The 24,867-nt window shown below is 40.8% G+C and overlaps 1 protein-coding gene across 3 annotated transcripts in view; it reads right to left on the minus strand.

The window, feature by feature from the left end:
* ADCYAP1R1 (ADCYAP receptor type I) overlaps positions 1–24,867 on the minus strand; it is a 150,525-nt gene that overhangs the window by 57,649 nt on the left and 68,009 nt on the right. For all 3 annotated transcript variants that reach the window (XM_018909145.3, XM_018909144.3, XM_050971621.1), the window contains one exon: positions 1,285–1,392. In XM_018909145.3, coding sequence (XP_018764690.1) covers positions 1,285–1,392 — 108 coding nt within the window. The remainder of the gene's footprint in view (positions 1–1,284; positions 1,393–24,867) is intronic.

Raw genomic sequence — 24,867 nt, forward strand, 5'->3', positions numbered from 1 at the left:
ATATGTTATATATTATATATTATACATTATATATTATACATTATATATTATATATTATATATTATACATTATATATTATACATTATATAATATTTATTTATTTGCTCATCTAACAGCTCTATCATTTTTATCAAAAGAAACTATATTTTAATGCAAACAATTTGTGTTATATTTCTTTAAACAATTTTATGTAAATAAATAAAATCTTTTTTTAAATAAATCAAAACCATGAATGTAATCAATACAATAAAATTCCTGCTTTTATTTAAATAGATTTTTTGTTTAAGTAAGTATAAAATAATAAAATAACAATCTAATTATTTTTATTTAAATAATTTAATTCAATTACATTAAAAAATATATTTATTTTATTTTATTAGCAGGTAACTATTTACTTAAGACCTGGAACAGGTCAAATTGAGTTAATCTTATTTCTAAAGTGGGTCATGGGTTAGGTGACCTTGGTGATGCCTGTGCCTGCACATGCTGGAGTGGATGTGCTAAAAGTGAGGATTTCAGAATTCCTGGAGCTGTGCATGAAACACTGGCTCCTAAAAATGGTGCTCTGTGTGTGTGGCAGTGCAAAAACAAGCAAATTTTAGACTCAGGGCTGTAAATGAATAATTAATTGGTAAAATAAACTTGGGGAAAAGGATCCACGGGGATGAACTGGTTCCTCAAAGGGCAGAGCTAATGAAGGGATCTGGAGCAAATGGACCAGTCTGTGTTAATTACCAGCACAGGGACAGAAGGATGGTTATGTCTGTGTTTATGTTTATGCTTAATGAGACATAAAAAAAAATCATCACACCCAAAAAAGTGATGGAACTTCTGCCTCTCTCCAGAAATCTTTAATTCCCCCCTAGACCCCAGCATGGAGCTCCTCACTGCTCATCTCAAACCTGTTCTTCAGCACAAGCAAAACCTGCTCTACATTTTAATTATTTCCTAAAATTGATTCCAACTGTATTCCCAAGACCCAAACAAAGATTTGGGTCCCCACTGAATTCAGTGAGACCCAAGGGCAGAATATTCCCTTTGGCAGCTCAGATTTGGGATATTTTCATGTTGTGGAGTGTGTGAAGGCTTTTTTTCACACCTTCCCTCCCACCCCGTGCACACTCACATATCTACACACAAATATCCTGCTTTTCTGGGATTTATTTATAACCAGAGCCCAGCTGGAGAGGTTTTGATGTCTGAGGATCTGAGTGAGGTTTTATACCCCTGCTGGCCACGAGGCTTTACCAGATAGAGGTGGAGAAGAAAGAGAAAATACTTTACCATCTTCAGAGATGATAAATCTGAAGAGTGCAGGACACTTGACAAAGACAATTTCTCCCACACTTGCAGGTTTCCAGCATGTGATATTGTCCCACATTCCTGGGCAACCTGTGGAAGAGAAGGAGGATAAATTAAAATATATTAGTGGTGGAAATCCATCCCTTTCCTCACACTGCTGCTGAGCTTTGTGGTTGCTTCTTCCTTCTATAAAGAAAAATATTCTTGTTCAGAATAATAAACAGTGTCAATTTACCTGATAAAAAATATTTTTCTTTGATAGGAATAGCATAAAATCCTTGGTGGCATCACACAGTAATGGCCAGACTTTTTTCTCCCAGAAGATGCCATTCCTTAGTCCCAATTAAATCATTCCAACATTCCAGAAACAAATTTTCCCTTGAGTATGAAGCCTGCTGCCATTTAGTTATCTTTCAAAAGGGTTGGGTTAATTAAAAAAGACAACCCCCAAAAACCTTATGGATCATGTCTTTGATTAAATTCCACGAATTTCTGTTGGCTTTAATCCTTGTGAAGATTTGGGAGTTCACTCATTTTGGAATTTGTCTGAAAATTGAAAAGCAGCTTCTGCTTCATCCTGCAGCCATTTTTGTGGATATGTGAGACAAACTCACTCTTCCATCCCACTTATTTTCTTAAAAAAAATAGAACTCTCCTAACATCATTCATTATTTTTACTGCAGCCTTTGCTCTAGGGAATATAAACTCACTGTGTCAAAAGAGGAAATTTTTGACCTGTAATGATTTCTTGCATAAGCTGAAAATAGATGCAGATCTTTAATAACAGTTCAAAGATGATGCCTCAGGTAACAAACTTTGAAGCAAAGGTCTGAGTGGTAAAAAATCCCAATTTCCTGCTACATGAATGCAGGGAGAGGAGCTGATGTCACTGTGGGTGGGAGAGGTCTTCTCTTGGGATATAAGAAAAATTACTTTAAAATTTATTGTAAATACAGTAAAGGAACCCAGCTCCTGCTTCTTTCTGGTCTCTGTGCCAGAGGTGTGAAAAACTGGCTTTCAAGGAGAATAAACCTTCCTGTAATTCTGCAAACACCATCTCACCAGCTCACAAACCTAGAAGGCTTATCTAGTGCACACAAAAACTCAGAGAAATATCTCCAACTTCCTACTAATATTAAAAAAAAAAAATACTCAATGAGTGGATCTCAAATAAAAATCATATTTTGCTTCAGAATGAAAAAAAAGAAGAACCAAACCCAAATATTTCCACTGCCTATTTGCATTTGATGTTGAGATTGAGCAAATAATCCCATCAACTGAAAAAGAGCCTCCAGCTCCATGATTTTCTACGAGGTTTTCTGTCAAAACTCTCTCCCTTTGACTGCATGCCAAGGGAAATAAAACCTTGAGGAAAAGCAGATAATGCTTCCAAGTATTTCTGCCTGGCATGGGTCCAATTTAACAAGATGTGGGTGTTGAGCTCTTAAAAGCTGTGTGGGCTCCCCCAGCTCTGGTGATTCAGCAGCTCCCCATCAGGGATGTTTTCAGCTCTGGATTTGGTTTGGTGTCTTTTTTTTTCCCCATCAGCCTCAGTGGCAGCAAATCCCCTCCTATATTATTTTTTTTTCCAGTCCTATGTTTTATTTTTCTCATAAAAATAGAAGGCTGAGAGTAGCACGTGTGGTGAGTAGAGCAGCTCTGAGTAAGTTTGTGTTTGAAGAATCAGGTCAGTGTCAAACAACGTTGTTGTGATGTTCAACATCATCATAACAAGACCCACCAAAATACAAAATTGTGACAAAAATGCTCATTAAATCAACACAGGAGCTGGAAATAAAATAAAGGAATCCTTTACATTTGCTGCTCCTCTACCTCTCTTTTCCCAGTCCTATTCCAGATTGTTTCCTTTGCCAGAGGAGGATCTCACCCCATGAATGCTGTAATTCACTAGAATATTTCTAAAAGTCTCAAAACCTGGGGTTTGAAAGGTTTGGACTCTCTCAGCACACGGTGGGGACAGTGGAGTGTCCTGTGCCAGAATTTGGACTCAGTGATCCTTGTGGGTTCCTTCCAGCTCAGGTTATTCTGATTTTATAATTTTTTGCTACTGTTTATGTACTAAGGATGGTAATTACAACCTTTGATGGCTTGTGTGTGTCCATGCAGCAGGAAATGCATTTTCCATGTAAATCTGAGGATGTGCAGCAACAGGTTTATAGCTCACTGAAGTGTGGCACTATGTACAAAAGTAAATTACGTGTGAACATCCACGTTAATGAGACATTAGCTTGCAAGGGATGCTGGAGATAATCAGTGGTTAATGAGATCTTTGGAGAAACACCTGTTGGTCTTGCTTGAGTTAACTGTGTTGAGTAGGAATAGGAAAAAAACTTTTTTAGTTCTTATTATTATTTCAACATAGATGTCTTGCAATATTATCCAGCAATGGATAATGCAAACTAGAGAAATGCAAGGATATCCTCAGGCTGCAGAACAGGAGCATCCAGAGTATAAATAACCCATGGCAGTGGGGATGAAATTCAGTTGTAGCAGGTGGCTGATTTTGTGGTAATTCCATGCAGAGATAAAAACCAGCCCCATTTAAAAAGGAATTACAAGTTCATTGTATTAGAAAACACTGATGTGCTGACATTGGGAGAGAGGGGAGAGAGGAGCAGCAAGTCAAGTAATTTACCTTAAAATAAGGGAGAGATGGAGGCTGCAAAGAATTCCCCATCAATAAGAACATTGTCTGATCCTGCTTGGAAAAGCATACTTGAAGCAAATAATTTAAAAGAGCAAAGAAAAGGATGACAACAAAAAACCAAATGAAAATTAAATGGGATAAAGGGCAGCATGCTCAATCTCCCTACATTTGTAAACCACGCTGCAGCCAGCAATTCCTGCTGGGTGAAATCTGCCCACGGAAATCAAAGTGACTTGAGTGTGAAACTGCCCAGCAGGGTCTCCTCTGGCACTGACGGGGTCTCCCCACTGCCCAGTGACGTAGGGATGCCCAAGAAGGCTTGGAAAGAGGTGGCTCAGGCACCTCCAATTGAAGGAGGACAAATTCTCCTAGGTTTTAGCATCTTAGGAAATCAGTAATAACAAGGAATAGTTTTAAAGAATAAGATTTCACATGGGACGGAATGTAAAAAAAATTACAGATGGTGATCTTGCTAATGGATGATCTTAGAATCAAATTAATCACAGATTTACAGAGTCATTAAGGTTGGAAAAGCCCTCTCAGAATGCCAAACCAGCACTGCCAAGTCCACCACAAAACCCTGTCCCCAAGTGCCACACTCACGTGTTTCAGAACACTTTAGGGGATGGTGATTCCACCACTCCCCTGTTCAGCCTGTCCCAATGCTTGACCACCCTTCCAGTGAAGAAATTTTCCCCAATCTCCAATGTAAACCTCCCCTGGCACAAGCCAAGGCTGTTTGCAGAAAGAACAAATCCTGCCTTCCCATGTCTGCCCTGCAGCCTGCTGCTGGGATTTGGGGAACCCTGTGGGATTCACCCCAGATCTCAGAAGTGGTGCAGAACTTGGCAGCTGGTCCTGGGTAAGGGCTTCTGTCCCTCTCACGAGATGAGCAGAGAAGTGCTTCCACTTATTCACTTATTCCACTTATTCCCCCCTCTCCTTTGAGGGATGGCTGATCCTTTGGGATCCCTATTCTTTTGAGAAAACACAGAATCATGCAACTATAGGTTAAATCTGGATTAGCTGAGCTTCAGATGAGTACTTTTTTTTTCCCTTACCCATTTGCCCTACTCAGCAAAGCAAAGTTTCCTCTGTAGCTCAGACAGAGAGACTTTCCAGACAGGAATAATCCCATTTTAAGGTGGCACTGGTGGGGAATCACCCTGTGAAGTGGGCTTGCATCTCCTCACTGACTACACTCAGTAGAAGGAGGGAAAGAAAAAGCTCAGCTTACACAGCTGCCTTGGAAATGGTTTTTTAAAATGTTTGTATTTCCTACAGGTACAGTGTGGTTTTTGGGGTAGAAATGAACCAACTCTGTTCTCTGGTTAGAGGCATCACCAGTGGCTCCACAATCTCCTTCAGACACTTCCCAAGCCTGGGAAAAGGAGTCCAGCTGAGGGCTGGGACATGTCCCTGAGGAACCTGAACCACAGGCTGCTTTTAAAAGCCCCCATGCTCAGTCCCTCCATCTCTGCCTCAAACATCTACTTGTAGCAGGGAAATAAAATTCATGTTTAGACTGTGAGCTCCCTGGGGCTGGATCCACTTTGTACTTGTACTTCAAAAGCAGGGTCCTTTCTGCAGAAGCAGATTGTTTATGTCAATTCCACATGAATTTCTATGTGAATTTCAGATTGTGGATTTTATATAAATTTCATGCAAAGCCCATGACACCCAAGTTTAAATTCCTCATTGTTGAAGCTGAGGGAGGAGCCTCACACACCTAAGGATGGATCTGACCTGTCAGCCACTGAAAAGGAACATCCTTAAGAGAAAGGTCACATTTATTAACAAGGAAACTAAAATGATGCATGTTTTAAATTCTACCCAGCATTAAAACCATTCTAGTCATCCTGCCTCCATAGAGGTCCTCACAAACCCTGTTCCCATTTTTCACTTCACACTCTCCCTAACCTGCTACTCCTGGCAGCTGAAAGGCTCCCACTTGCCTGAAATTTCTGGACAAACACCAAGAGGGAGAAAAAAAATTTAAAAATCCTCAAAGCAAGCCATGCTGGCAGGAGAGCAGTGAGTGACAAACAGCTCTTCTGAAGCTGCTGATGGTCCTGTTGCTCAGAATCAGAAGGAAAACCCTCAAAACAATATTAGGATTGCTAACATCAAGAGCAGTCTTTTAATGAAAGATTTCAGGTGCACAAAATATCCCTATGAGCAGGCATGGCATTGGATTTCCACAATTTTTGTAAGTTCCATTAAGTAGGACATCTAGAAATTACATTTCATTAGGGACTGGTGTCCTGGAAACCCCCCCAGCCCCACTGGAGTCCCTCCAAGGGGTTCTACACCCTAAATCTTGGTATGTTTCTCAAGTGCTGGTGGAAAACAGGGCAATTAACTTGTTAGAAATTCTTTTCTTCCAAAAATTCTAAAATTCTTTCCTCTAGAAATTCTAAAATTCGGCTTGCTTTCATTGCCTTTCCTAACCAGGGGAAGAAAATGTGCATCTCCAGCTGATAATTCATCTTAGAACAGGCTGCCCAGAGAAGAAGTGGATGTCTTCTTCCCTGGAAGAGTCCAAGGCTCAAGAAAGTGCTAGAAAATCCACAGCTAGGTATTAAAAATCTACAGAGCCAAAAATATACAAAAAAGCTGAAAGTCTTCAGGCATCAGTCCCTTACATTCCTTTTTTCCTCTGTCTAGGACTGACTTGAGAGCCACAGTTTGCTAGTGGGTAGATATAAAATCAGATTTTCCCCATCCAACCCAGCCTTGGACTCTTCCAGGGAAGAAGAAATCTACTTCTTCTCTGGGCAGCCTGTTCTAAGATAAATTATCAGCTGGAGATGCATGTTTTCTTCCCCTGGCTAGGAAAGGCAATGAGAAAAAGCCTAAATTTAGAATTTCTAGAAGAAAAGAATTTCAGGATTTCTAGAAGAAAAGCATTTCTAACAAGTTATTTGCCCTGTTTTGCACCAGCGCTTGGGAGACATACCAAGATTTAGGGTTAAGGACCCCTTGGAGGGACTCCAGTGGGGCAGGGTGGGTTACCAGGGCAGCCAGTCCCTTGTGGGAAGTTCACTGAGTTGAAGGAATGGACCTAATTTTAAACCACCTGAGGACAAGGCCTGTTGTCTTCCATCACCATGGAGTGACTGTGGCACCAGGACTGTGTAAAAACTTCTCTTTTTGGTATATTTCTGTCCTGTTTCCTTAGGTTCTTTGCAGATTTATGTCCTGTTTTCTTATGGTGCCTATACCTCCATCTCCTATGGACAATGTCTATATTAAAATCTTCTTTACATCCTCTTAGCACCCTCCCATGTCCTCATCTTGCCCTGGTGCAAAATACTTCCTCTCATCCCTGACAACTTTTTGGCAAGAGAAGGTGCAAAGCAGAGATGGTTTTTTGGATGGCAAATTCCTGTGTAGTTACTCACTATTTACTCATTCCCTCCTCTAAATAATGTGGGTAATTCCTACCTGTCTCCTTCTCTATCAAAATTATTGACATTTTTCTTATGTCCAGCACCCCTTTTTTCAAAAACTGGGGACTGAACAAAGGAGTAGCATTGCAATGGGCAATAGAATTTATGGATTCATACATAGACAGGAGGTAATAGACAAGAATTTGCATAAAATTTGATCCCTTGGCAAATCAGGAAAAGATGTAATTACATGAATGTTAGACTCTTGTATTTTTCATGTAGGGAAATAAAGGCTTGAGATGAAAATCCACCCTTCTGGCTTACAGCATTCAGTTTGATTTTCAGTTCTTCTCCTCATTTATTGGTTTAAAATATCACCTTCAAGGTCCTATTGCCTTCAGGAGAGTAATATCAAAGGAAAGGTAATGTAACAAACCAGCATATTAAACTGAATTATGTGGTGCACAATAACTTCTAAAGGGCACACTACATATAAAGCCTTGCAGAGAGAGGGGAATATGAGACAGGAGCTCTCTGTTCCTTCATAAATCTGGGTAAATACCAAAATAAATAAGGGCTTGAGCGTGGCCTGGGCATGGGGATATGATTTCCAAAAGTAATTGACATTTCAAAGTGCAGGTGTCTTTGAGGAGTTCCTGTCACAGAAATGTTGTTCCTGGAGGTGGTTGAAGTTGGACACCAACCCTGGAACTCTGTCAGTCCCAGCACGGCGCACTCCCAGCCCAGAGAGCCAGAAGCAAGGTGGGCAGCAGGACAAGGGAGGGGATTCTGCAGCTCTGCTCTGCTCTGGGGAGATCCCACCACCAGCACAGAAAGATGTGGAGCTGCTGGAATGAACCCAGAGGAGGCCACAGAGATGCTCCAGGGCTGGAGCCCCTCTGGAGCCAGGCTGGGAGAGCTGGGAATGTTCCCCTGGAGAGGAGAAGGCTCTTTCCAGGGAGAGCTCAGAGCCCTTCCAGGGCCTAAAGGGGCTCCAGAAGAGCTGGAGAGGGACTGGGAACAAGAAATGGAGGGGCAGGACCCAGGGAATGGCTCCCACTGCCAGAGGGCAGGGATAGATAAGGTGTTAGACATTCTTTACTGTGGGACACTGGAAGAAGTTCCCAGAGAAGCTGTGGCTGCCCGTGGATCCCTGGAAGTGTCCAAGGCCAGCCTGGACAGGGCTTGGAGCAACCTGGGACAGTGGGAGATGTCCCTGCCCATGGCAAGGGGTGGGATGAGATGATCTTTAAGTTCCCTTCCAACCCAAACCATTCTGGGGTTCTCAGATTCTTTAGTTTAATTTGAAAGTCCAGACCATAACAGAGTAAAATTTAACATCACCTGGAATTTCAGAGTAAGTTATAAGAGAGCAAAAGTTGGTTTTTTTCTCTTCCCAGTTCTGCTCCTGATAAATTTTGGAATTATGAGAACCAGGTCTGTTCTTTCATCTGGTCATTTGGCCCAGTTAATACATCAGGAAGTATTTTTTCTCTCCAAGTGATGCTGCCGCTGCCCAGAGAAGAACCTTGTGCTGTCTGACCTGGTGTTCATTCACCTCATCAGCATAAAAGCTTTATGTGTGCCTCTAAGGGAAGTTCTGCATTTCTTTAACAGTGCACAAAATTAAATAAAAAATAAAAAAAACCAAAACAAAAGAACCAGACAACTGTGGTGGTACTGATAGAAAGTTTCCAATTATCACAGAACACAAAACTATGGAATGGTTTGGGTTGGGAGGGACCTTCAAGATCATCTCATTTCACCCCTGCCATGGGCAGGGACAGCTCCCCCTGTCCCAGGCTGCTTCTGACTCCTTTTGAAGGCTGAGCTAGAGCAGAGGCTGGGCAGAGCTAAAGGATAAAGCAGGGATTGATTCCAAGGATCTCCTCCATGGATGCACCTTGGGCAGCAGCAGAGCCCAGCCAGGGCTGCACCCAAGATGACCCAAAATGGCCCCAAAATGCACCAGCGCTCCCGGGGTCTCTCCCTGGGATCAGCTCTGCTCCATTCCCACCTTGCAGTTCATTGTCCCAGCCCAGCTTTAGCCCAGGCACTCCCACCCTGCTTGTTTTTCTCTCTCCAGCCCACGGGGTTTGTGCTCCTGGCCTGAGATTTGGCTCATTTGTCCTTGGTGCCCAGCTGGAGCAGGAATTGTTTTGTCTCCCTGCTCTGGGCACAGAGCTCACCATGCCCTGATGGGAAGCTCAGCCCCACACACTAAAGCAGCACAGAATGTGAAAAATATAAAAACTGAAACCTGAGGCATCACTCCAAGCCCCATCCAACCTGGCCTTGAACACTTCCAGGGATCAGACCTCATCATTTCTCTGGGCAAACCTGTTCTAAGATAAATTATCAGCTGGGGATGTTTATTTTCTTTCCCTAATTAGAAAAGGCAATGAGAGAAAGCCTAATTTTAAGTTTAAATCAGAGGAATTCCACAGGTACAGTCCAAGTTTCTCTGCCAAAATGGTATGTGAGGAACAATAAACCATGATCCAATTCACCAGCACTTGACCCACCTCAATATTTCCCATCAGCTGTCCTTAGTATAAATTTTCTCAGAACTATATTATGATTATTTAGAATCCATTCTTTATGGAATGAGACATAAACCAGCACAGCAATATCTACTGGTGCAGCATTATAAGTAAAGTGACTTGTTCTATGGGATGACATTCTCAGAGATCCAAGTGCAGCACTGTTTGCAGAGAACTTTTAAAAATATCACTTTAATTATTAAAAGAGAACATTAGAAAAAAACTAGTTGAGATATTTCCCTCCTAATGTACTGTGTTAGTAATAGATTATAGTAAAAACTAAAAGGGAAAGCACTCAAAACACTGAGGTTTTTGATTGGAATACTGGATTTTATAGCACATTATTTTCATAAATTAATATTATTTATAAATATTCTTTTATACTTTAAAATAAAAAAAATTATATTTTGAAAATATAAAATATAGAAATATACCATTTTATATTTAAAAATACTATAATAAAACATGACTTTGTGATAAATTCAATACATATTTTAATTAAAAATTCACATTTATTGTATGTAAATATCATATGATGTAAATATTTTATAATAATATATCTAATCATTTATCTATTTAAAATATTATGAAATAATTTTTAAAACATATCATAAATATGCTGAATTTCATAAATTTTTTGTTTCTTGAAGATTTCATACATGGCAAAGATCAGCTTTTAAATCACAGGAGCTGGTATTTACAATCAGAGAAGTGAGAATTCTTTTTCTGCTTTTCAAGCTGTTTAGTTCTTTGCAGTCACAGGATATTTATTTCTAAGGTCACACTTGTTGCTCCTCTTGCATTGATACCTGCCAAGAAAACCTCATCCAAGAAAATCTCCAGAATCTTTTAAGTGCTGCCAGCCAACTGGCCTTAGGTGAGCTTTGAAGAGTTTTAAAGGAGAACTTCAATTTGGCAAAATCTCTGGAACATTTCTTTGTCTAATTAGGCAGCAGAGTAAAAAGCCAATAAGCTGGGAAATCAAGCAGAGTTGTTGCTTTTTGTTTTTTTTTTTTAAACCTGCTTTGAATATAACACAAAGGATTGGCTGGTGCTGTCTGAGAAAGTCCCCATTTGCTGTTTGGGAGGCAGGGAGATCTGAAATTACTGAAAAAATCAGGAGGTTTTTTTCTTTTCCCATCACTGCTGGAGGACAGGAGGACCCTTTCAAGCTGCCAGAAGCTGAGGCAGTGCCAGGCTCAGCAGCTGCAGACAATCCAGCCTTGCTCAGGACACGGGGTTGGGAGAGCACGGGGAGCTGCAGGATCACCTGGTCCCCTGCTGGTTCTCAGCTTCTTTTCTGCCCTGCCAAGGTTGGGGTTGAAGGCACTTGAGATGATATTTCATGTTCAGGCTTAGATGTTTGTTACTTCTTATCTATATTACAAGTTGTGAGTTCACAGAATTCCCAGAATTCCCAGAATGACCAGGTTGGCAGAGACCTTCAAGATCATCCAGTCCAACCCAGCCCCAGCACCTCAAGTCACCCCTGGCACCCAGTGCCACATCCAGGCTTTGTTAAACACACCCAGGGATGGGGACTGCACCACCTCCTCGGGCAGAACATTCCAGAACTTTATCACTCTGTCTGGGAAAAACTTTCTCCTGCTATCCAGCCTGTATTTCCCTTAGCACAGCTAAGAGTTCACAGCATTCCACTAACAAGCTACAAAATGGCTCACTAGCTTTCTATACAAAGTCTTTTAAGGCTAAACTGTCCAATTAAGAAATAACACCTAAATTATTTTCACTTTTAACCCAATAAGTAATCACTCAAATTCCTCAATGTGCACTTTTCTGTCCACTTACACAAAACCACCCAAACCCATGGAGAAGAAGGTGAAGAAGAAGGATCTAAAACCTCCATCTTGCTTTATATCCATCACTGTATTCTAAACCCTCAAACTCTGAGTTTCCCACACACTTCTATCCCAACTCCACTCCCACAATCCCAGTTCTATCATTCCATTCTGGAAGCTTCTCCATGGCCTCAGGTCACTGCAGTGTTCTCTTGGGGGTCAGTGCCTGGCAGCACAGAAAGTTTAAAAAATTCTCAGCATCCAGGGTTCCAACAGTCTTCCTCCCTTGTTTTTGGGGGCAGCCAGAACATCATCATTCTCCCCCAGCCTTGGTTCTGACTCACTTCCCTCCCTTCTGAGGGGAAGGAGACAGCATCCTGCACTTTTCCAGCTCAGTCTTTCATTAATTCTCCAGGCTGAGACAGATGGGGAGAGGGAGAAGCTCCATACATCACACTGCCACAAATTTTAATCCTTACACGGCTGGGCTCAGAGTAATTTCTGGGAAAAGCATCATAAAAAACCCTGTTTGAAGGTTGCACAGTGAAGGCAGAGTTTGAGGAGATGGGTTAATACCCATAAAAAAGTGTTGCTCTTCCACACAGCCCCATCTTTCCTTGGTCACATCCTATGGCCACAACCTGGCCATGAAAAGGGATTGACCAAGGACAGCAGGGTGGAGCACTGTCAGCTGGGGCCTGTCTTTGTTAATAGTTTAATTAATATTATCTAAGGATGCAACTGATTGTGGTGTTGAAGTAGCTGGATAGAAATAAATACATATCTATAAAATATTACATATATTTAATATATTTTTCCCCACAAGTATTAATGTGCCTCACAGTGAACCTGGCTTTCAGCTAGGGCTAAAAAGGTAGAAAGATCTTCCCAATCTGGAGAGCTGAACAGTCCACTGACAGTTTTGCCACCCTTGAAGTGATGTTTGGCCCATTATAGATTTATGGGCCTGTGAAGAGGACATCTGGAAAGATCTCTGGGATAAACAGTTGCCATGGAGACAGAGAAAGTAGAAATTTTTTCAGACTGTCTTTTTGGTAATTTGGAGTCTGCATTCCTTTGAAAATGGAGGCAGGATTTAATGGCATGGAGGGAGATGAGGAGAAAATTTAACAGCAGGTCTCTTGAGCCTTGAGCTTTTATTATTCACAATAATAAATTTGTGGCTCCAAACCTTTTCTGTCTCAAAAGAAAAGAATGATAACATGTCTCTTTGATTTGTTCATTTCTAACTAATCCCACAACAGCACTGGAGTGGGACTAAAATTGGACACAAACCTTGAACAGTCTCTGACTCTGAGTCTTAAAAAAATCCCAACACATGAGAACAGGATTTTCAATGGGAATTATTCAGGCAAAGCCTGTGGTTAATAATTGCCCAGTCAATAACATTTGTCAGGAATTTTGACTTGTTTCTAAAAGGATAAACAGACCAAAGAAAACAGGCAAGCAATAAATGACTCAAAGGAGCAAATGACCTCAAGTCTATGATTGATAATTTCAGAAATTAAATTAAGTTTTGGTACACATACATTAAGATCCCTCAAAAGGAATTTACAAATTATTACTTTTTTTGTTTCAGGGTAGCTCTGGGTGTTAAAAAGACTTTCTGCTCTCTTTTACAGCTGGAAAACAAAACCAAACAAACCACAACAAAGGGTGACACTGAAATCTAAATGGCCCTCCAGAGCCAGAATTTTAAAATCAAGCTGGCCCTTCATTTCCTCACTCCTGCTCCCTACTTTCTTGCTTTTCTGGTGTTTATAAATAGAATTATCTCAGTGGAAAATGTAGGAGAAGATAACTTCTAACTGATTTTGGGCCAAATCCACTCCTGATGTCAGCAGAGTGACGCCAGTGGGGACACCCCTGAGAGGCATTTGTTCCTTGTTTGCTCCTTCAAACCTTCAGAGCATGAGAAACGACTGAATTAAAGAACTTAATTTCTTCCAGCGTGCAGATTCCATAATCTGTCCTGGAAATTGTTCTAGTGGTGAGTCAAACAGCTCCTCATTAGAGCTGGTGGGACCTCGTGGTCTGGTGGAGGAAACAGAGGAAATAAATCCATTTTCAGCAGCCAGTCCAGGCCCTGTTTAGGGGATGGGCACAGGCTGCATTTCATGCTCCTGAACAGGATCACAATTCAACACAGAGTTTAACAAAGCCTCTCTCCTCTTCCACACTGAACTTCTCTGAGTGCCCACAACATATTCAGAGAGCGGAAAAAAAATAACACTGCAAATTCAGTGTGATTCAGCCTCAATGGAAATGGTATAAACAGACAGAAGATATCAGAAGTATTTCTGATTTTTAGGTACAGGGAACACGTTTGGAAAATGCCCAGAGAACCACAGAAAGACCCAAAATTACAGCTGTGTAATGCAAAACCTGAATAAATAGAGACAAAATGATTCCTCTTTGCTTGTCTTTGGACCAGAAGGAGTGTGGTGGGTCTGGCTTTCTTTGTCCAAAGGCTGGCAGGATCCAGGAAGAAATGGGAAGTGGCTGCCAAGAGGACTTGACAATTTATGGTGAATTTACAGTAACACCAAGAACATACAGAGATATGGACCAAATCTTCAACAGTGCTCCATAAAAGGAACTCAATTTCTCCATTGAAGGAAGAAGTAGTTTGGAAAGAATGTGGATTTTAACAATATTTGTGGGAGAAAAAAAAAAAGTCTGCATATCCTCAACTTCTTATGGCTTACTCCTGTAAATAAAGAGTTAATTCCAAAAGATGTAATAAGTTTCTCCATGTCTAAAGCTGCCATAAGTCAGAGATTAATTGATTTAGAAAATTTAGAAATGGATTAAAACAGAAATATGACAATTAGGTTAAATGTATTACTATTCCTTCTTCCCGTCTTCCTATTAGAAAGAGTTTAGGTAAGTAGAAAGGAAATTGTTCTGTAGAATTCCTCACAAATATGTGTGGGCAGGTAATTACCCTCCCAAATGAACCAATAAATTTCCATGAAAATTTGCATACATCTAATCAATATTTTAAAATATTTAGAATACGGAATCATAATGGAAAAATGGAAAATAATCCTAAAGGGACCTGCAGAGTTCACAGAGATCCTTCCTTGCACCCAGGCAAAAAAACCCATAACTGAAGTATCTAAAAGGAATTTGGGGAGTTCTCATTGTCTGTGACATTTTTATTAGCTGGTCAAGGCATGAAAAAAAAAATTATGACAGGGTACAATTCTGTGTGCTTGAGTTACAAAGATCCAGAAACTTCTCTATGTTTCAGTCACTTGGGAATTTCTGACTTTCAGGGATAGCAACAACTTCAGTGTCATTTATAAAGACAAGAATAAATTTCTTCCTGATATTCTGTGAATGAACATGTTGGGCTACTTAGCAGATTTACAAATAAATCCTGATGTAAACCTCAGCTGGATGTAATTTTTCATAGCTGTAGGTGTGTATGTATGCAGGTGTAGAGTATAGGTTTATATTTATATTCATCTTCAGATTGATTACTCTGTCCACAGTCTATTTGAGATACAGGTAGCAGAAAAATTAGAAAGCACAAAAGCCACTCAGTTTATAACCCAAGTGAGAAATCTCACCCATGTGAGCAGGAGTGCTCAGCTGCTGCAACCACACCAGTGGGAAATCTCTTTATCTGTTCTCAATCCAGAGGAATAATGGGAAACAAATCAGTGATTGTGATCTGTCCTGCATGAAGATAATTATGAAATGGCCTTGCTGACTGGGAGCACTCTGATTTATCCTGTTCAGGATTATTCAGTGGTGTTAACACTGGGTTCTGCTGTGGGCAGTGTGCAGGTTAGCAGAGAAGGGGTGGAATTCCATTAATCATTCTTTTTTATGGCCAAAAACCTGGAACAGACTCAAGTCCTTTCCTGTCTGGGATTGAGGCCCGTTATTAAAACACACCCAACAATCCTTCAGAGCATTTCATTAATTGTTTGTGTTCATTATTTCAGTTTGGCTTCACTCTTGGCATATGGCTTGGGCATACTCATTACACACTCCAATAATTGTTTTTTCTCCTCTGAAGCATTTCCTTGTGCGTTGACTTCTGTAATTTTTCCAGCCAGGTGCTGGCTGGTCACTCAGTGATGGATCCTTGCAGCCTTGCCTTTTGTTTGGGTTGTTATTTGCACTTGTGTTGTTTCACTCTTGCTGCCTTTGGTTTGTTTGGCTGCAAAAGGACACAAACCAATCGATTCCAGCAGGAAATGTATGGCTTGATTGCCAAAAGTGCAAGCTGCCATGGAAGTCTGAAATGGCTTTTAGGATAATCAGAAAGGCAAGGAAAAGGATCAATAAGGAAAGCACCTGCAGATGCTTTTCTGGACACTCAACTTTCTGCTCTTGGAGGGTGAAAATGACATTGTTCAACCAATACCCAACTATTTGTGAAAGGTTCCCATTTGGTTTTCCAAAAATACCCAAGAAAATCAACGACAACAAAAAAAAGACAAACACGGAAAACCAAACAAAACCCACCAAAAGCCAAAAATCCAAAACAACAACCTCCCCCCCAAAAAAGGAATTCCCAAAAAACCCCAAACGACCCAACAACCAAAACACCAGCCAGAAAAACAAAATAATTTCTATGAACACTGAAAATAAGAGGAATTCCAGGACTGGGAAATGCAATAGGCAGCTCAGCTCTCTGAGGTTATGGATTCACCTTCAGTGGGACTCAGCTTGCTTATTAAGGCACCTTAATTTAGGTTTTTTAATATGCAAAGTGGATGTAAATCTCTGTATCTACCCACTCTACAAGGAGTCTTGGGAGACTCTCCAGCTAATTTAGCCAATAATTTAGATGTCTAGCATCCAGTGATGCAATTTTTCCCCAAGGGGGGAATTTTTTCCCTAAATGCAGAGCCCAGCACAGGTCTCTTCACTGAAACACACAGCAAAATAAAATGTCTGTTGGGTTCAGAGGGAGCTGAGATGGGATTGAGAGCAGGAGAACTCCACCTGTTCTTGCTGACAGCAGAACCCTTCCATTGCCAGCTAGGGATTGACTGCTCTCATTTTGGTAAAAAATGTGTTTACTTAAGGAATCATCAAAATTTTAAAGGTGTAACTTGTCAAAAGATCTTTTTTTAAAAAACAAGCTGATCATAGCTATAAATATTTTATTAGCTGGGAAGTGAGGCTTTTTGGGTATTTCCACATGGCTTGAGGCTCAAAAATACTCAAGTTAAAACTACAAATGCCTCTAAACTCCATGTTTACAATGTTGTGCAAGAGACAGGTAATTGCTTTGATTCATCTGTAAATAATTTATAAGACATGATACATTCATTGAGCTGTCAAAATCGTGAGCCTTCATGGCATCTGGGAGCAGAACTCACAAAGGAAAAAAAGGAGGAAAGAACATTTATTTTAACAGATCCATTTGAAGTCTTGTTGGCAAGTTTTCTAAATTCTATTCCTTTCCAACTATTTTGCAGGAATAATGGTTATACTGGGAAGAAAATGGACTCCAACATTCAACCATCATGTTGATAGGAAATGAAGGAAAATTAGATGACACATCAGTAGGGCAGAAAGTCTTCTATCTTATTTCTGAAGTATCTTAAATTATTATGTTTTCTTAAAATAATTAAAAAACATAGGCTGGTCAAATCAACTTTTTTCCTCTTTTTTTAAAATTTTTCTTTTTTCATAGGAGAGCCTACATATCTAATTTAGACAAATATTCTGCTTTCAGCCAGCTAAAGTGAGATTAATTTCACCTTTAAACCCAAGAGTGACATTGCTGAAGAATTCCTGCACCAGAGAATAACTTGTGTCTGTGGTGGAGCTCATATTAGAAAATGAAATCTCAAGCTGGGAAGCAGAACAGCACAGGCCAAGTTAATTTGTTTTCTTGCACAGAATACAAAATTCTCCTCTCTGGAAGGAAACATTGCCACATATTAAGCTTTATGACCCCCCAAAACAAAATACAAGGGTTTTTTTTCCCTCATTTCTGTTACAAAGGACAGGAAAAAACACATGACAGAGTTTTCCCTTTGTACTTCCCTCTTCTCTCCTTCTTTGTGAGGAATTTGGGGAAGGGATTTTTTCATTTTTCATTCAAGTACATTTTTCATTCCCTGCCTTTTTCCCAGGAATAAATTCCCAGGTCCACTCTGAGGCAGCAGTGCTGGATAGCAGCTCATGGGCAAATCCAAGGGTCTCCCTTCCTCACCCTCATCCTCCTTTGCAAAAAAACTACAAAAAATCACAATGAAGATTGGAGCTGCAGTCCCTCCTCCTTTGTTCTTCCACTGGTGGAAAAGGCCAAGAACTTTGTGGAAAAAAAAAATAAAGCTTACTAAGGGCTCAGGGAGTTGATATTTATGGAACAATTTGGATTGGAAAGAACCTTAAGGACCATTTAATTCCAAATCCCCTGCCATGGGCATAGGATATATGAATGTGACTTTGTGCAGCTGCTTTTGAGGGCAAATAGGGCTGAATTATCTCATTTTTTGCCATGCTGAGATAAGTATACACAAAGATTTTTCTACCACTATGCAGACAGAGCAGTTAAAAACTTGTTACAGCACTGTAACTTGCTCGTCCATCTGAAGATGATTTAACTTACTGGGCTTCAGTTTTATTTTGCTGAGGAAAAATCAATATGCAAAGCCTGTCAGGAGTCCAAATTATTACACTTATTCAGCTGCATGTATTATTGAGTAGGCAGCTCCCTGTAATGAAGTTCTTGGCTTAAGTTTGTGAGGTATATTAAGAAGTAGTGGAAGCTGCAGCAAGAAATGAAATTGTACAGTTGGGCAGTTTTAAGCACTGGCCACCTCTGAGAGAATATCAAAAGAAAAAAGCATTTCATGGTAAGAACAGGCTAAGAAGACTCTCTTGAGTCTTTGGTCTAACAACATTTTATTCACAGCTAGAATTTTCCAAGTGATCCTGGAGGACAGGCAAATAGAAAAAGAAGTGATTTTGAATAAAAAGTCAGAATGTTCCTCCAGAAACACAATGCTGGTGAAGAGGTGATTCTTAAGCGGGCACAGAAAAATCCTCCAATCAAAGTTATGAAAAGAAAGTCTTGAAATTATCAACAGAATGCCATGGGAATTTCTTCCAACCCATTTCAGCTCCCATCCTTTTCCTGTTCTCCCAGCAGTGGTAAGTACAGACACCCATTCCCATGAACAGAGGAAGCAGCACCTGGCAAATGTGCTTTCCAGAGAGGGATTTAATGGACCATTGCCAACATCTACATTTGAACAGCCCTTGAAGTTCTTCTGGGGATAGATTGATGCCTTAAGTTTTAGCTTTCATATTTTCTAGATCCTGTACTGCCTTAGGGTGTGACTCTGAACTTCATATGAAGTGTAAGCAAGTTCTCCTCACAGCTCAGTCACACAAAACAATCCTTTTCCAGCCCCAGAACCAAGGACACCACTGCAGCTTTGGGCCTAAAAAGTACAAACAGCAAACTGAGGAGAGCAGTCTAGGAGGATGGGACTGCATAACCTGGAGCTGGAATTGGACAATTGACCCCAATATGGAAATGGACTAAAACTTATAGAAGTGTGAAAACTCATGACTCAGAGTCCATCTTGGGTCCACCGTGAGTCCATCCTGGGTTGAGCCATGGCCAGGCTCTTGTGCTGCCCAAGGTGTATCCTTTGAAAGCTTTTTTAATAAATCCCTACTTTATTCCTTTAACTCTGTCCAGCCTCTGTTCCAGGTCAGCCTCTTTAGGAGGAACAGGCAGATAGGAACAGGCAGCTCTGGAGAACATTGTCCTCACTGCAAAGCAGATGTTCAAAATGCATCCCCTGAGTCACTCCCCCAAAAAGCAGCTTTTGTTCTTGGGCTGGGGAGGCAGCTTTGGGGCAACAGCCAAGCTGGAAACACCAAAACACAGAAACTTCAAGTTCTGTGAGGAAAACTCACAGAATCCCAGAATATCTTGAGTTAGAATGATCATGGAGTTCAGCTGTTGACAAACCAGAGACCTACACTGAGTCTCTGTCTGTGCTCCTGCCCAACACAAAGCCAGAGGAACTGGGATCCTGTTTGTCATCACCAGAAAAGGGAACATCATCATTAATGGGCAGGCCTTGCAGGGCACAATGGAAATGGGCAGATATTACAGATTTACCATCACACCAGGGGGATAAACATGCCCTTAACACAGCCCAGAGTCCTAATTTCTAATTTCAGTCCTCATTTCAGTCTGTATTGGTAGATGTTGTTATACTCACTGGCCATATTTAATGAATTAATCAGCTGCAGGAGCCCAAAGGTGAAGAATTAAGGATCCAAATCTGCATTTTGTCTATGTTAATGTGTATATCAGCATCTTTGACATCCTTCTAGGCTTTCATAAGCTCAAGCAGGGATGATAAATTTTTGCTGTACAGTCCTTTATTGCCTGCTTATTGTGCTCTCCTTGCCTTTGGGTAATTTGACTAAAACAACCAAATTTCCTGGATGTGCTGTGCAGTAATCCTGGGTTTTCTCTATTACAAACAACAGGTGCTCAGAATTATTCACTTTAGGAAATTTTTTTTCCTTTGTGTCTAAAATCAGTGTATTTTTTTCATAGCTTGGTTTACATCCTCAAAAAAAAAAAATCTTTTTTTTTTTTTTTGAGGATTTTCTTAGAAAACATGACAGTTTCTCTGGAAATGCCTTTCTCTTTTCACTGAGATTCTGAGAATCATGGATTGGTTTGGGTTGGAAGGGACCTTGAAAGATCATCCAGCCCAAATCTGCTGTAATGACCAGAAACATCTTTAGCTACATCTTCAGGGTCTCACCTTCCACTCCAGTCCATGAAGTCAATGGATTTACTGAAGCTTGGAAAGCAATTCCAAGGACAAAATGAAGATGTCTTTGGGCAATGATCTGCACTTTGGAGCTCTCTATTTTCCATCACTGGTTATCAGGGAGCCTGGGTGACTGACTTGGACTGGACATGGGGTTTTTAGGAAGCTCTGTCAGTATTTTGACTCTGAGGATTTCATTTCTTTTTACAAGGGTAAGGTTTTACTGCTACCCTAGGTTTTTCAGGGGACTGAGTTTCCAGTCTGGATAGACACAAATCTTCTCAAGGCCCCACGTCAGAATGTCTGGATACCCTAAGGAATACAGACACTCCTTTTTATGTGCACCTGCATCTGGTCCTAAAAATCCCCCCAGCAATTCCCTATTTCTCTTGCCTCAGGAGCTTTTTGGACACTAGAAAGCAATTTACAGGCAAAGTCTAGGGTTCCTCCAGGGTTCCTCTGAAATGCACTTGTTGCCAGAGAGGTGGAACCCAAAGTCCATCAGTGCTGTCTGGCTCCCTGTCTCATCCCTGGAAATAAAGATCCTAGAAACCAAACTGTGCCATTGCCTCCAGCAAGGATGGAGCTCTCTCTGTCACTGCTGTGTTTTCTCAGGGACACCAACAGTCTGGAGCAGAAATAAAGCCTTGCTCCATCAGAAAATCCAGCAGCCAGCCACAGAACAAGCCATGGGAACAGGAACAAAAAAGATTTTCACTGACTTCCCTTTGAAAAGAAGATCCAGTAGTCTGACACCTGACTCACCCATTTTTACATGTTCAGTAAGGTAGAAAAATTATCAAAGAAAGGCTCAAAATCAGGCCTGCTCTGTTAGATCAGTGGCTGGCCTTGTCAAGCTGGCATTTTGCAAGTGCCCACGTGAAAACAATCCTGGTGTGAACAGTTAATTAACATAACAATCCATTTCTGGGTGAAGAACAACTTACACCTACATAGACATTAAATCTATGCCATGAGAATCAGTGAAGAAATGTAAACAATGATGAAGAATATGTAAACAATTTCAGAATAGAGAGATTTGATGGACAAGAAAATTTTTACTAACCAACAGAGTAACTGGCAAGAAAGCTGCTGACCAATTGGAGCCTGTAAAACTGTATAAAAAAGGAGAAAATGCAGCAATAAAAAAAGCCTTTGACACATTGCTCAGTGAGTTGTTTCTGTCCATTCTACAACAACATTTACAGAAGCACAACACATTTGCAGGACCTTTAGGCAAACACAATCTCCATGCAAGGAAATTCTTTTTTTCCAGCAGTATGGAGGAGTGCAGCAGCTGCCTGCTGGGATAAAGCACTGGTTTAAAAGGAGTTGACCATCACAGATCATTTATCAATTATCACTCACTTTTAATTCACTTATCAATCAACACTCACTTATAATTCAGAGGACTCCTTAACAGTTTTTGGGGATTTTTTAAACTGTGGTACTACAGACATTAATAATTCAATGAGTGCATGTTATCACAGCTTCCAGCTGCTCATGACTACAGATGCTAACAGATTAAACTGTCACTCATTAATTGGGTCAGTTTTATTGCTGCTCATCATTTATCTTCTAACTGCAGAGACCTGCTAGAACATGACTGCTGTTACATGTGCTGCTCACAATTGCTTGGGACAACATCAATTAGAAGAGTACCCACGTCCCAGAAGTAAAATCAGTTGCAAAGGCATCTAAAATCAAGGAATTATGGAATGGTTTGGGTTGGAAGGGACCTTAAAGATCACCCCATTCCACCCCACCATGGGCAGGGAAACTTTACACTAGGCCAGGCTGCATCTCCTATGCTGTGTACTTGAAAATGTTCATTGAAAACCCCAAAGCAACCAACAAAGCAAAAATAAACAAAACCCAAAGGAAAAACCCCACTGAAAGCAGACAATAGATGGGGAAAACCCTCAGCTTTAATAATCTCTGCATAAACTGGAAAGAAACTGCTCCCTTTGCTCTAGATCATCGTGTACACTGTGAACAAGATGGTCAGAGTGGTCTTCTTGATAATATTTAAATCTGGACTAAATAAAAGAAAGGATTTAATAAACTGGATGTCACCATAGAAACAAGGAACTCACAGGTGGGACTGTGTAAACAATGCATATTTTATTTTTAAGCACACCACGCACAGAATCCCATTTTGTTCAATTAAGTGAGAGTTTTTCCTTCATCTTGTCTGACATGAAAACAAAGAGCCAGACAGGCAGAGAGGAAATTTCATTTTTAGCTTTTTATCTTGAATGTTATCATTTCTTTACTTCTTATCCCTAATTCAATTTAAGTACCAATACCTCTGAAACAATGTTCTGTTGAACAGAACAATATGAAATGGCCACATGTTTTCATTTTCTAAATTTGTTAATGGCTGCTATTTTTCAGCCTTAATTATTTTAACATGTAACCCGAACCTGCATTTTTCAATGACTGAACTGCTCGCAGAGAAATACTTTTATTCAATCTGGTTCCCAGAAACTCATCTTATCCAGGGTCATTATCTTACCCAGCTGCCTGGATAAATTCTAATTCACCTTTCATTTTCTTTTAACTCATGTTCCTTGCCTATTACAGTAGAACTTCCTGGCAATTCTGGAGATGACAAAAGTAATGGCTTTGAAGGAACCAGGTGGGAATTATCACAATGAATCCACTATGGGATGGGAACAGTAGCTCATACACGTGTTTCACAGCTAATGGTGTTTTCAGAGATGTAAGTATTAAATTCCAGGACTTTTCTTTCCCTTTTTTTTTTCTGAATGGAAGTCCAGCAAATGCTGAGAAGATGACTAAACTCAGATTTATCAGCAGGGCATGCAAAGGTGGCAGTCCTTGTTTAAACCACCAAAGTGTGTTCCTGCTGCTGGAGGAGATAATAGAAATTTCTGCCCCATTAGAGCAATTTTTGCATCTTTTTCTCTGAGTCATCCTCCCTGGCCATCCCCAGGCTGATGATCACCTGGCCTAAGCTTTAACCAGGTTAGGGAATCCATAGGGCTCAACTCATCCTCTTCTTGAATCAGGAGAGAGAGAAAAAGGCCATTACAGAGAAGGATTTATCCCCAAATTCAGGAACCCAGAGCTGGAAAGGAACAGCTCCAAGGAAGGACCCACAGCTCCATGGGGTTCAAACTCCATTTAGGTCAGAGATTTGAGGTTTTATTCACTAAAATCCACAGAGACAAATTCAGGAACCCAGAGCTGGAAAGGAACAGCTCCAAGGAAGGACCCACAGCTCTACGGGGTTCAGACTTGGCTTAGGTCAGAGAGTTGAGGTGTTATTCACTAAAATCCAGAGAGACAAATTCCATCCCTGGAGACAAAGTGGTGAAAAAGAACTTGTGAGGTTTGAGGTTGATTCTTATGGCAGAGACTGAAGTCACCACATCTCTCCTGTGTCCTGTGGGAAACCCACAGCAGAGCTGTGCCCAGGTGGTGCAGGATACACCTGTGGCCCTGCAAACTCCACCTCTTTGCCATGGCTTAGCTTATCCATGGATAGCACACAGCTCTGAAGATGAGGGGACACAATATTTAGGAATGATGTTCTTGAAAAGGAAACCCACACGATGAAGGAGACTTTGCTTCTTTTTTGTCAGGGTCGGGATTAAATCATGAGAAGGTATTTCATGTTGGGACTCAGATGTTCTACATAATTCTACATCAGGGTTCTACAGCCCTTCACTCCAACAAACTAAAAATGGAGCCCCATCTCTCTCTCTCCAAGGCCTTTTAAGGATAAACTGCCCAATTAAGAAATGACACCTCAATTATTTTTACTTTTGACCTAACAACCAACCACCTGTGCCAAGCAATGGGGACTTTTTTATCCAATGACACAAAACCACCCAAACCCATGGAGGAGAAGGTGGAGAAGCAGGAGCAGCCCCTACCCCAAAACCTCCATCTTGCTTTATATCCATCACTGTATTCTAAACCCTCAAACTCTGAGTTTCCCACCCTGTGATATCACACACTTCTATCCCAACTCCACACCCACAATCCCAGTTCTGTCATTCCATTCTGGAAGCTTCTCCAGGCCCTCAGGTCAATGCAGTGTTCTCCTGGGGGTCAGTGCCTGGCAGCCAGAAACTGAAATTCTCACAGCCAGGGCTCCAACAACACAATTCCAACCACACTCTGATCCTTGATTGAGGATGGTACAGAGATTCCCAGTCTAGTGGCAATCCAGCTGGGCCTGGAAGAAAAAGCTGTAGGATCACACAAACTCTATTTCTCCTCCCAGCACCATGAGAGTTACAATGCCAGAGGAATATCCCTGTTCATCTGCCATTATTATTATGTCTAGGGTGCAGTGTGGATGGCATTTGAATCCCTCCT

The sequence above is a fragment of the Serinus canaria genome, chromosome 2, assembly GCF_022539315.1.
Source record: "Serinus canaria isolate serCan28SL12 chromosome 2, serCan2020, whole genome shotgun sequence".
Lineage (NCBI taxonomy): Eukaryota > Metazoa > Chordata > Aves > Passeriformes > Fringillidae > Serinus > Serinus canaria.